This window comes from Coregonus lavaretus, assembly GCF_964263955.1.
Source record: "Coregonus lavaretus genome assembly, chromosome: 36".
In the NCBI taxonomy this organism is placed as follows: Eukaryota; Metazoa; Chordata; class Actinopteri; order Salmoniformes; family Salmonidae; genus Coregonus; species Coregonus lavaretus.
In genome coordinates this window covers 7718308-7732989 of record NC_140023.1, presented here as the reverse complement: position 1 = coordinate 7732989, position 14682 = coordinate 7718308, and the positions used below count along the sequence as shown (strand labels likewise).

Below are 14682 nucleotides of genomic sequence, written 5' to 3'. Positions count from 1 at the left end.
AGCCATTGACATGTTAAAATGATACAATATGGAAGGAACTTCTCAAGAATAAAGGTGGTATATCAAGACCTTGGGACTATAAGGTTTTTGTCAAAAATCTGTTAGTCACATATAATTGATATTTAGATGGTTCTTCATATGTCTATGAAGTAAATATTTTATGAAAAAAAAATTAAACGACAAAGTTCTATTTGCATTAACCCATTTGAACTTGGCGCTATAAGGTTCTATCTGCAATCCAATCACAAGCCTGAACAAATACAGATGGACCAATCAGAACACGTCTTTGCTATTTCCCTCTAAGTATGGTCTAGGCTAGTCTAGCCAGCGATAACGGCACGCAAGCAAAAAAAAAACAACACTGTCAGAAATCTTAAAGTAAATGATGTTGTCACATCGTTGTTCAGCGATGACAGTAATACATTTCTTAATGTACTTGATGATGTGTTCTGACTCTATCTTGGTAAAATTGTGTTATTCTATCATTTATGTATTCAAATAGAGCTACAGTTTTCTTAAAAACTGAACATGTCTAATTCAGAAATGTCAGACAGAACCTTATGGCTGAACCCAGATTGACATTTCAGAGCCATAAGGTTCTATCTACGATTGCACCCACCTATAAAATCTGATTTACAAATGTTTCAGGATTTTGATACTCTGCACTTTAGGTACCTTTAAGGTTAGGACCTTAATGGGTTATAAAATAAGAATTCACTACAGAACAATTCTGAGATCTGGGATGTGAAAACATTGATTCTCAATATCTCAGGACTATGCTTTGCACAGATATAACCTTATAGTCCCAAGGTCTCGATACGTCACATAACTGTGAATGAGTCACTGTTTCACATGTCTAGTGTCACATAATAGGATACATAATAGGACACTAATAATCATGCATTACCTTGATCTTCAATATTCAGGTTTTTGATCATCCACTGTACAATGTCAGAACCTGGAATGTAAAACCACATACATAAATACACCCAAAGCATACTGTACAGCACCTTTAGCACAGTGATGTAAACTGTGGACATTAAAGGGGAAATATGGGATTGCTACACGATCGTTGTAAGAGGCAGACCAAGGCGCAGCGTGATAGGCGTACATCTTTTAATGAGTACTTGACACCAACAACAAAACGATACGTGAAGTCTAAAGGTTCACCAACACAAACCTATACAGAACAAGGTCCCACAATCAACTGTGCAAAACAGGCTGCCTAAGTATGGTTCCCAATCAGAGACAACGAGCAACAGCTGCCTCTGATCGGGAACCACCCTGGCCAACATAGATCTAAACGATCTAGACAGAAAACAAGGAACAACTAAACATAGGAACTAACACCCTGGCTCAACATGAAAGAGTCCCCAGAGCCAGGGCGTGACAGTACCCCCCCCCAAAGGCGCGGACTGCGACCGCACCAACCAAACACCACAGGGGAGGGGCCGGGTGGGCATTCCGCCTCGGAGGCGGATCCGGCTCCGGGCGTGACCATCACTCTCTCTCTCGCCCTCGTGGTCTGGCCCTGCTGGCCGAAGCTGGACTGAACACCGGTGGAGCGGATTGCTCTGGCTCCGGCGTGGAGCAGCTGACCGGTGCCGGACCAGGCACAGGTGGAACAGGCAGGTACCGTGCCGGACTGACGACGCGCACCACTGGCTTGGTGCGGGGAGCGGGAACGGGCCGGACCGGGCTGACGACGCGCTCCACTGGCTTGGTGCGGGGAGCAGGAACGGGCCGGACCGGGCTGACGACGCGCACCACTGGCTTGGTGCGGGGAGCAGGAACAGGCCGAACCGGGCTGACGACGCGCACCACTGGCTTGGTGCGGGGAGCAGGAACAGGCCGGACCGGGCTGGCGACGCGCACCACTGGCTTGGTGCGGGGAGCAGGAACAGGCCGGACCGGGCTGGCGACGCGCACCACAGGCTTGGTGCGAGGGACAGGAACAGGCCGGGCCGGACTGGCGATGCGCACCACAGGCTTGGTGCGGGGAGTAGGAACAGGCCGGACCGGGCTGGCGACGCGCACCACAGGCTTGGTGCGAGGGACAGGAACATGCCGGACCGGGCTGGTGACGCGCACCACAGGCTTGGTGCGAGGGACAGGAACAGGCCGGGCCGGACTGGCGATGCGCACCACAGGCTTGGTGCGGGGAGTAGGAACAGGCCGGACCGGGCTGGCGACGCGCACCACAGGCTTGGTGCGAGGGACAGGAACAGGCCGGGCCGGACTGGCGACGCGCACCACAGGCTTGGTGCGGGGAGCAGGAACAGGCCGGACCGGGCTGGCGACGCGCACCACAGGCTTGGTGCGAGGGACAGGAACAGGCCGGGCCGGACTGGCGACGCGCACCACAGGCTTGGTGCGAGGGACAGGAACAGGCCGGACCGGGCTGGCGACGCGCACCACAGGCTTGGTGCGGGGAGCAGGAACAGGCCGGACCGGGCTGGCGACACGCACCACAGGCTTGGTGCGGGGAGCAGGAACAGGCCGGACCGGGCTGGCGACGCGCACCACAGGCTTGGTGCGAGGGACAGGAACAGGCCGGACCGTACTGGGAACACACACCACTGGCCTTGTGCGGGGATCAGGAACGGGCCGGACCGGACTGGTAACACACCCCAGTACCTCTCGCCGTGCCTCTACACTCTCCTTCCCCCTCATGACCAATGGCCCCCGTAACCTGGTGGCCTCCTCTCCTAGTCCGCAACTCGCCCTGTAGCTGCCTCCAGCAGCCCCGTCGTCCATGCCGTGTGCCCCCCCCCCCCCCCCCCAAACATTTCTTGGGGTTGCCTCTCGCCTGTCCGACGACAGCCCGGTTGGCGCCGCTTCTCCTCTCCTGCCTGGGCATCCTCCCTCATCGCCCTCCGGTAGCGGACGGCCTCCTCCTCTGTGATTCTCCCCCAACCGAGGAGGACATCTACCAGAGTAACCTCCTGTTCCATACCCGGCGTTTGCTCCGGAACACGCTGCTTGGTCCTATTTTGGTGGGATCTTCTGTCACGATCGTTGTAAGAGACAGACCAAGGCGCAGCGTGATAGGCGTACATCTTTTAATGAGTACTTGACACCAACAACAAAACGATACGTGAAGTCTAAAGGTTCACCAACACAAACCTATACAGAACAAGATCCCACAATCAACTGTGCAAAACAGTATGGTTCCCAATCAGAGACAACGAGCAACAGCTGCCTCTGATCGGGAACCACCCTGGCCAACATAGATCTAAACGATCTATACAGAAAACAAGGAACAACTAAACATAGGTACTAACACCCTGGCTCAACATTAAAGAGTCCCCAGAGCCAGGGCGTGACAACATCCATTTGTGGACTTTTAGATCAATGATATATACCCACTGATTCTTGAAGAATATAACGTATAAATGCCTCATAAGCTTAGTTCAACTGTCGTACCACATCAGAACCCAGAATATAAGCTTGTTTTACTCCATTGTTTGTAAACATTGTTATTTTAAATAAACATTGTATACTCTCACAACATAGTTACAATTTTAATTTGGATAGCATTGACGGTCAGTCAAAGCTGTGTCTATGAATTTGAGAGTGGTTACATTTCTCCAGTCCCATCCCTCATTTGTTATTGTTTGAACTCCAGATTTCCCCTTTAATACACCAGAATCGGCTTAATTACATGCAAATTCCTAGCATGTGGGTGGGTAATTGGCAGTCCAACACGCCATGCTTTTATTATAGGCATTAGAAACCACCTACCTCTGTTCCCATTCATACAAATTACACCCCTGATAGTGGCTGGAACAGTCATGGCAGAACCTGTCTAACTAATGCTAAGGAGGACACCATGCCTAGTACATATCAAAGCCATATACTTAGAATGGATGTAAAGCCATCATTACTGCACTTGAATAAAAATGATAGTAATGTAAATCATCTTAACAGCCCACAATATTGAGTGTAACATCTGACATCAAGTAATCTTCACACCCCAGCTCAACCACTGGTGTTCACATGGCCTAGATAGAAAAGTTATTATCACTGTGTCTTTCTTTCTCCGTCTCTGCTCTCTAAGGTGTGGTGTAAGAGATGGACAGAAGGTGTTATATGAAGAAAAAGGGTCAGCGTGACCCCCACACCTTTCTCTTTCTTCCTCTGTCTCTGAGATGAGCTCCAGAGGACACGCCACGTCTTACCACAACTTCAAAAAAATCGGTGGATTGCAGTCTCAATCGCGTACAAGCATTTTTTAAACTGTGGTTAAATGAACCCAAAGCAGAACAATAATGATCAAATGCTTAAATACATCTGCGGAATGTCTGATCTTTTTCTTGGCGTTGTACCTGGATTGCGTATCTTAGACCCACTTTTGCAAAACTTGAAATTCAATTGTCATTAATGAATACAAAATTCCCTGTAAAGTGTTTTGTTCACAGAATATCAACACATTGTTTTCATCAGAAGAGAAAATATTGTGACCTAGGTTGGTCTTATGGTCTTAGCTGCTGCCTCTGGAGCACATATAATGCTGCAGCATGGGTTTGAATCCGGTCCACTGCTATTTCAGAAATTATCTTATATTTTAAAATATGTAGGTCCATTATCTTTTCAACATACTTTCTATTTTGTTTTAGTTGTTTATGTTTACACTGAAAGTGTGTATTTGTATATTTTTTTTGTTGCACAAAACATTTAATCCTGCCACCTACCTGGACCCCTGCCACGACCCACAGTTTGGGAAGCACTGTTTGAATTAATGCTGTGTTTCTGCTTGCTGATGGAAAGTCAACAAGCCTATGAGCGGACCAGCCTATGTGTTGAATACATGGAAATGGATTGTGATGAGAATTGGATCCTGCACACAATGTGCTTACTTTCCATTTTCTTTTTGATCATGAATTACATTTCATTTGATTGTTTGGTGAAGTATGCATAAAAGGAGAGTATTTGCCCATAATTCTGCACATTTTAATTGTTGTATGTCCAATTGTGATCATTATGATTTAGTGACTGCAAATAAAATGTATTGATCAACTGGGATTTTTTTAAAAACAGGGTTACTTTCTGTTTTGTCAGGTTAGATTTATGAGAAATGTTTGTGTTAATCTTTTTTCATCAAAAGAGCATCCGTTGTGTTCTTTTGATGAATGTATTTGCAATTTTTATGGTATCATATAGTTTTGATGAATGTATTTATCAACTGCATTTACTGTTTTGCAAAAGGCCACAGAGTTCTGTGTCTCGAGTACACTATTTGGAAAATCAACAGCATTAAAAAAAAAAAAATCGTACGCGATTGAGAAAAACTGTAAGATAATAACCAAGGCTGTCTTAACGATCCCAGACTACATTAGCATATCCAGATGAGATTGATCATGGATTAACATCATTAATACACCCAGTAATCGTCACACATTCAGCAATGACCCACTTTCTAGGAGGTTAAAATAGTGAGATGTGTGAGGTAATCTGCTACAAGGCTATTCTGAAAATAATATAATATTATGACAGCATGTATGTATGTATGATGTGTATATACCGTGAGGGAAAAAAGTATTTGATCCCCTGCTGATTTTGAACGTTTGCCCACTGAGAAAAAAATTATCAGTCTATAATTTTAATGGTATTTGAACAGTGAGAGACAGAATAACAACAAAAAAATCCAGAAGAACGCATGTCAAAATTTTTATAAATTGATATGCATTTTAATGAGGGAAATAAGTATTTGACCCCTCTGCAAAACATGACTTAGTACTTGGTGGCAAAACCTGTGTTGGCAATCACAGAGGTCAGACGTTTCTTGTAGTTGGCCACCAGGTTTGCACACATCTCAGGAGGGATTTTGTTCCACTCCTCTTTGCAGATCTTCTCCAAGTCATTAAGGTTTCGAGGCTGATGTTTGGCGACTCGAACCTTCAGCTCCCTCCACAGATTTTCTATGGGATTAAGGTCTGGAGACTGGCTAGGCCACTCCAGGACCTTAATGTGCTTATTCTTGAGCCACTCCTTTGTTGCCTTGGCCATGTGTTTTGGGTCATTGTCATGCTGTAATACTCATCCACGACCCATTTTCAATGCCCTGGCTGAGGGAAGGAGGTTCTCACCCAAGATTTGACGGTACATGGCCCCGTCCATCGTCCCTTTGATGCGGTGAAGTTGTGTCATCTGACCACAACACTTTCACCCAGTTCTCCTCTGAATCATTCAGATGTGGATTGGCAAACTTCAGACAGGCATGTATATGTGCTTTCTTGAGCAGGGGGACCTTGCGGGCGCTGCAGGATTTCAGTCCTTCACGGCGTAGTGTGTTACCAATTGTTTTCTTGGTGACTATAGTCCCAGCTGCCTTGAGATCATTGACAAGATTCTCCCATGTAGTTCTGGGCTGATTCCTCACCATTCTCATGATCATTGCAACTCTACGAGGTGAGATCTTGCATGGAGCCCCAGGCCGAGGGAGATTGACAGTTATTTTGTGTTTCTTCCTTTTGCGAATAATCGCACCAACTGTTGTCACCTTCTCACCAAGCTGCTTAGCGATGGTCTTGTAGCCCATTCCAGCCTTATGTAGGTCTACAATCTTGTCCCTGACATCCTTGGTCTTTGGCCATGGTGGAGAGTTTGGAATCTGATTGATTGATTGCTTCTGTGGACAGGTGTCTTTTATACAGGTAACAAACTGAGATTAGGAGCACTCCCTTTAAGAGTGTGCTCCTAATCTCAGCTCGTTACCTGTATAAAAGACACCTGGGAGCCAGAAATCTTTCTGATTGAGAGGGGGTCAAATACTTATTTCCCTCATTAAAATGCAAATCAATTTATAACATTTTTGACATGCGTTTTTCTGGATTTTTTGGTTGTTATTCTGTCTCTCACTGTTCAAATAAACCTACCATTGAAATTATAGACTGATAATTTATTTGTCAGTGGGCAAATGTACAAAATCAGCAGGGGATCAAATACTTTTTTCCCTCACTGTATGTAGCTTCACTGTCCAAATAAATATGGAGGGGAGAGTGTGTGTGTCTCAATTAACACACTATTGTACTAAAGCTACTACTAAATAGGGGGCATTTCATTTTAACTGAATGCTGAGCAACACTGAATAAGACTGAACAGAACATGTCCTCCAATCATCTTGTGGCTGTGCTGTTCATTTAGTCTTTCTATGAACTTCATATCGGCCCCAGAGTACTTTACTGTTCCAGGATCACCACTTACATTACATCAACTGTTCTAATTGTATATGTATTCAAGGGTCACTAGTGCCTTCCTGAATAATGACAACTCAGATGAATAATGACAACCCATATTAGATCATATCTGCTGTTTGCTGTCCTGCAAAGGGAATACGCATACTCCACTTTTGCATAAGGTATTATAGAGAACAAGCAACATTTATTAAATTACATTATTTAGCAGACGCTCTTATCCAGAGCGACTTACATGAGCAATTAGGGTTAAGTGCCTTGCTTAATGGCACATCAACAGATTTTTCACCTAGTCGGCTCGGGGATTAAAACCAGCGACCTTTCGGTTACTGGCACAACGCTCTTACCCACTAAGCTACCTGCCGCCCTATATTTATATTGCTATCTAGCCTTCAAGTTTCCATTGTGTTCAGTTTTGAGAGTCGTTTCTCAACCTTGGGTTCTCTTTTCAGATCTCTGGCAGCTCCCTGCAACATTATGATTCATTTTGATATTCTATTTCATCTCTGGTTTAGGTGTATGGGTTTCAGAACCACGGACAGCTCTCCAAGTCAGTCAGAACCCAAAAGTCCTTGTTAGCTGGCATTACCATTTCAACGTTTACAATATATTAGAACACAAGCTTTAGGTAAATTAAGATGTTTACCTGAAAAAACACTTGGAATCTTGGATAAAAAACTTTTCACAGTGCGGATAGGAATTCCATTCTTCTCATCCTGCATGCGGGCTATTACGTCCTCCATCTGGAAGAAAAGAGAGAAGACATGATGTTAGAAATGATCAGTCGAAATATAGTCAGGAGACTGGGGAAAGTGGCTGAAATGAGTGAGTAAGACTGCTGTTGTGAATGGCCTCTGTGACACAGCTCTGGGCCGTATATTTGCAGCACACCCACTGGGCACAGACAGCAATTCAAGGTCTATTCCACGTTGGTTCAACGTAATTTTGTTGAAATTACGTGGAAACAATGTTGATTCAACCAGTGTGTCCAGTGGGAAGACACTTCTCATATCAACGTCAGTTTATGTTATTGGATTAGTGATAATTTAGTTGATCAACTCTAATGGCAAAGTTTCTGCCTATGCATCTTAAAACAAACAGGACAAAACAAGATGTCACAAAAAAGACATCAGAGAAATATAAAAGGACACTGTGATGACTGAATCACACCTTCAAGCTAAAACCTAAAAGAAATGTGACATGACAACCTGGCTAAAAACAGACATGCCACAGAAAGGCAGATCTGAATCACAACTCTCCAGGATTGGAGCATTGCTCTGCGTTATGGCTCAGCTGCCCTGGTGGAAGGCCCTATTTCCAGAAACAGACAGGACAGAGTGAAGTGAAGCGTGTCCCGGATTTGTCAGCCTTCACGGATGGATGCCAAGAGATATCCCAAAGTAGCCCTCTGGCATAAATAAATACAGTGTAACAATGTGACACACACACACACATACACACAACGCAATGCCTGCTGTTCTATTTCTACTCTATAGACTTCAATGTACTTCCCATATACTCTATCATATTGGATAACTAATTGGTAACCGATAGCTAATTGGTAACCATTAAGCTTTGTTGGTTAGTGTTGGTTACAAAAGCTCACTTTCAACCCTCGTAGATTGCATTTAGTTCATTTGACTGGCTGCCCTGTGCCTCATCAACATTCCCCCTCAGTCTGTACAGAATCTTGACAACTATACTCCATAAAGATTTTCTTCTGGCAGCTGTCCTCTGGAAGGGGTTGTCACAGACAGGCCGTTGCCTGGACCGTATCTATGAAAGGAATTGCAGGACCACGTTGTCTGATGCCAAAGTTAAAGGGATATTTAATACAAATACATGGCCCTCAGGCTGAAAATAACAAACACAATAAGAAGGCCTCCTTGTGGAGACACCTTCACTCATGTTCTCCCAGGCCCAGAACCCAGGAGACCTGCAGCCCCACCCCATAGCACTCCACTATAAACCATTCCCAATGGTCACAGGTGCAGCTCGTCACCTGTGATGAGGGATAGAGGGAGGAGAGAGAGGGAACAAAGACAGAACAAATGATAGCGCAACATAATGACATTACATCTCCTATTCATACAAATACTTAAGAATAACGGATCAAGGTATAATTGTGAAAGTATGCATATAACTGTAAATTGATGAAATATGGATTATGATACTGATTTATCTACTGTCCAATAGAATAAAGGCTAAACACATAACAATAAATATTCATACATCCACTCTGTCATACTCAGCCCCCCTTCTAGATATAGATGGCAGGCACCCCCTGAAGGCCTCCGTTCACAGCAACATTACCATAATGTTATTCTTATAGTGGTAATTTGCAAAAGTGCTGTGGCTGTATTCTTAGCCTGAGTACCTGAACCTGCCATGTAAGTCTCATTTACCATTACCTAAGCACTGGATCTTTGTACAATAGAGTCTAAAATAGAGGTACTTAATGAGAAATGGTGTAGAAATGGTGTTCAATCATCAGATATGTCGTATTTAATTTAAGATCTTAAGGGAAGGCCAGGATTTTATTTTGAGTCATAATGGACTATTTTAATGTCCTAAGTATTTGATGACGATAACACAGAATCGAAATGCTGGATACAGTAGCACAGCAACCTAGGATGTACCAGCGTGTCAACTGAAATACAATATGGAACAGAGTAGAGCAGACTCCTCTGTAATCAATAACAGTAAATAAAACTGCCTCAAATATAGATATGTAAACACACAAGGTCTTATTAAAATCAATTCACCTGGGCAACCAAGACATGCACGTCACAACCATTTTGAGAAAATGGGACCAGAATCTTACAAAAAGAGCTTGCCTTATTTCAAGTACCCTGAAGCCGAAACCTATTGAGTAATTGGCTTGTAATGGACTGATAGAACACAGGCATAGATTATGAAGAGTTGTCGGGAGAGTATGGGGTTACAGAGATGCCTATCTAATGTGTATGTCCTCCCTCCTCAAAGGGTGCAACTGCTGCCAGACAGACAGAGGATCGAAAGCCATGCTGGACAGCTCTCATCAGATCATTCTGAGCAGTCTCTAACAAAACACTGTCACTATGACAACAGAGATCCTTATGTAAAAGACAGCTGCTACCAGTATTCACATTGCCAATAGATTATCCATACAGTAGCTAAATGACAGCAGGCACATTGAGAAATTACACTTCCTGACACCTTTTTAGAACTTAGTTAGATGATTCACTGAGCTAACCGGCAGGATAACAGAGTGATGATCGATACTTCACACTGTCTCTCCCTCCCACTGAATATTTTTGATTTAAGCTATTCATGAAGAAGAAGAGTGTTTCTCTCTTGTACTGACTGACTAGAACTACATCTTGCTGCCTTTCTACAGCGAATCGTCTGTTTTCTGAACACAAGTCTGTAAATATGAAATTACTAACAAAAGCTCAAAATATAATAAAGGCTACCACTGTGCTATTCCAACTACAGATGTAGGATCTTAATTTGATCACTCTTTTGTTGCTGAGAATTTTCCTGCACGGCAGGAAATGCAAACTTGTAGTATTTGAGTTTTAAAAAGGCTTCTAAAGTTTGTAATTTCCACTTTGACATTTCAGACTTGATTTGCCCTAACAAAAAATGTATCAACCCCTACAAAAATGTCCCTTAATTATAATCCACATAATAATTCACATTTCCTGATGTTGCAGGATTATTTGCCTGTTGTAGCAAACTGGCTCAAATGAAGATCCTACATCTGTAGTGTATACTGTGTCTCAGAATTTTCAGGGAGCACCAATGAGCATTTGAGACAAAAGAACAAACACTCACTTTTTAATGGAGCACTAGACTTTTTACTTTGCTTCATACAACTACTCACTTGAACTGCTCACTACCAGGACAAGAGAGAGAAAGGAAAGAGTGGGTTTCTTTTACAGCATCACCAGCATGGCAGTGGGACAATCATCCATCACAGAGGAGAATAATGGAGGAGCTTTTCATTTCCTTACAGTGGGCCTGCTGCTACCGTAGGGCTTTCCAGAAGCTTCATGAATTGCCCATTTAACGACAATGGCCTATTGTGGCAGGTTTGTGTTATCTTGTAAACATTTACGTTTTATACTGCATGATTGTAGATTTTGAATGAAAGCTGTGCATTAGGATTCTGTGTATTATGGGGCTTTAAGAACTGCTTATCCTGAGGGGAATGGAATTATCCAGCTGGTGTTATCTGAGGAGGACACAAGTGTAGATTTTTACACAGCTACAGACACCCTACACACTTCTATCACAGTGTTCTAGAAAAGCAACACTGTTGAGTATCAGACATATTGTACAATAAATACACATTACGGAGCATCCAGGCAGATTTAATGCACATTTGAGTGAGAGTTGGTCACGGACTCTTCCTCTTCCTGTTCCATTTTTAAATCCTCCACTGCACTTAGAAACAGATAATTGCTCACCAGTCCTCGGGCCTGATTTGTGACGTTGTGAGTTAGAGCATAGTTATGTTGACAAGTATATCAGAAACACAGTGTTGATCAGTGTGATGCGTTTGCATAATGTGGACTCATTCCAAAAACACAATGTTCTCATCATACCTTAGGTTATATGAGAAAGTAATATCTTCACTGGCAAAAACAGAACATAGGCTTGTTTGAGATCCTTATTCAAATGTACATGCCATATATGAACAGATCTAGAGAATAGAGTAAAATATGAATAGATCGAATCTCTGACTTGGTGGCTATATCAGCTAAATCCATCCAAGACTGTGCCCTTGTTAATAAAATAATAAACATTCAAGCTCATATAGTGTAAATTATATGAAGAAATAAATTATTAATTTACTAGCCAATGTTATAGAGGTGTGCTGACCTAAGATATTAAAACGGTCTTAATTATAATAATTTATTATCAGCCTGTTTGGTATTCATAAGATAACTTTCTAGATCAGTCCCCCACGTTTTAGTAACCATTTTCGCCTAATTTCAACAGGATAATTCACTTACAAACATATCAGGCTTGAAGCTCGTCCTTCTCTCAGAGAACAGTCAAACATCATGATATGAGCTTACTGTTTGAGGGAGAGGCATCATCAAAACCCCAAATTATGAATGATTGAAAAATAGAAAACCAATCAACTACTTTGATCATCATATTTACATACCCTGCATGTGTCACAATAATATGCTGTATGTCTATCAATCGACCGATGAGCTTCATTAATCATATTCCATAATGCCACTCAGTGTCCAACTTTTCAAAATATGAAGTTAATAAAAATTTATGACATGTCATAAAGTCCAAATTCTATAACAGACATCTTCAGATTTAATATAAATTACATTTTACACCTGAAGCTTTCATCATCTAAACTGGGTATTCTGAGTGAAGTATCTGGTTACACAGATATTGATATTGCTCTGCCTCTGAAGCTAATAAAGATAAAAAAGCAATGAAACCAAGTGCCAAAAATACACTACTGCCTCTCCAAGGAAACCTAACCCCCCCCCCCCCCCCCGCTGCCACCCACATTCAAATGGCCATTACCTTCAGGACAGGAGGGAGAAGTTATTGACCTCCTAGTGACAAGGTTAGTGCAAGAATGACGTGAATTTTAAGTACCACTCTCTGTCTATGTCTCTTTGTTACTAAGGCAACATCGGAAGACTTAGTACTGCAACGACATTTGCCAGTCGTTCACAGGGGACGGAGAAGAGTGGGAGGGTACTTAGGTTCTATGAAGGAGAGCCACTGTACCAGGAAAACTGGGAGGAGAAGGGAGTTTGGTTTTGTAACTGTAAATACAGACACATGACTGGCAGTATTTCGGTCTCTCTCTTCCTCCCTTTCGTAGGTACTAGTAAACCTGGAGCACAGTCATGCTGAAGAGGCTGCATTCTGGCTCACAGCAGGACGGGGCTAGAGAACATGAAGAGCAGATGCCTGAGTACAAATGGTGCCCGGATAAGAGACGCTTAGCCATACAAATGAGAGGCTCACTTCCAGAGGCTTCTGTTTTGTCACACCAATTCAGGGAACTATCCATTTGTAGAAGAGTTATGCCACAACAGACATGAGGCAATTTCAGAACAAACAACATTTGCCCACATCAGTAAACAATATTATCATCGTAATTTCATTGACGGTGAATTTTCCCTTTGAAGACACTGTAATGGACCATAAAATGAACATAATGGTACATTCTAACCCAGTGGGCACAGCAATTCAATTCTTATTTCCTTCTTCTGTCTCTTTGTAACTCTCCCTCATTGGACACAGCGTTTCCCCTCTGGCCCCTAAATAGTGCCATTTGAATTGACAACATGAACTCACACCACATCCTGAAAAGTGGACAGAAAATGAGCGAAAGAGTGACATGTCTGAACGTTCTACCCCAGTTCACAGTTAACAATATACAGTTGTGATTTCTAAGAGAGTTTTGACGGATGGCATTCTCACTCTGTATTCAATTTAGATTGTGTTCCAGATGGTTGCCGACGTAGACACCAACGTTCCTATTCTGCTTCGAAGCATTATTTTGGCAGCTTTACACACAGCTCAGACACCCATACATACCCCACAAGCCATGCCACCAGGGTGTCTTCACAGTCCCCAAGTCCAGAACAGACTCTGGGAAATGCACAGTACTACAAAGAGCCATGACTACATGGAACTCAAGCGAGCAGTAAAATCAGATTTTTTAAAACGATAAAACAACACCCCGCTGCACAACCCGGACTGTGAAGAGACACACCACACAAACACACACAAATATGCACACACATTGTAATGTTGTTGTATTGTAGTATTATCCATTTTATATTGGACATTTGTAATAAGAGAGTAATAATGTAATAAAAGTATTGTATGATGTATTGTTTTATTGATGATGTGGGCTGTTGTGTTTTTGTTGTGATATAATTGTTTTAATCCTGTTTGTACCCCAGGAAGAGTGCCTTGGCAGCAGCTAATGGGGATCCTAATAAATACAAATACAAATATACAAAGGCCTATACTCTTCTACAGTCAATCACCCATCTCTTTGAATTTTCAAACCAGTGAATTTTCATCAAAGGTAAGCGTTTGGAACATGCTGCCCCCATTTCTCCTACGTGTGAGCTTTCAGGAGAGAGAGAGAGAGAGAGGGAGAGAGAGAGAGAGAGAGAGAGAGAGAGAGAGAGAGAGAGAGAGAGAGAGAGAGAGAGAGAGAGAGAGAGAGAGAGAGAGAGAGAGAGAGAGAGAGAGAGAGAGAGAGAGAGAGAGAGAGAGGATTGTGACTCCCTGGGGCTACTGTACCAGGCTCACAGGATGTGGTTGATCGAAGCCGGAGTCCAGAGGGAATAAGCCAAATGCCAGGATACCTACAGGGGAATGTTGAATTCTCTCTCCGCCTCACCACTCCACAGGGAGAATCCTGCCATTCCCTATCCTTGTATTGGAAGCTGAGCTGTGAATCATGGATGCGAGGTAGACCTGCTACCTGGAGAAA

General features: G+C 43.1%; 1 protein-coding gene across 1 annotated transcript in view; it reads right to left on the bottom strand.

Annotated features, from left to right (window-relative positions):
* Positions 1-14682, bottom strand: part of rgs7a (regulator of G protein signaling 7a) — a 42590-nt gene that overhangs the window by 15834 nt on the left and 12074 nt on the right. The window contains exons 3-4 of the mRNA XM_084153302.1: positions 7843-7939; positions 908-958 (exon numbers count right to left, since the gene is read on the bottom strand). Coding sequence (XP_084009428.1) covers positions 908-958; positions 7843-7939 — 148 coding nt within the window. The remainder of the gene's footprint in view (positions 1-907; positions 959-7842; positions 7940-14682) is intronic.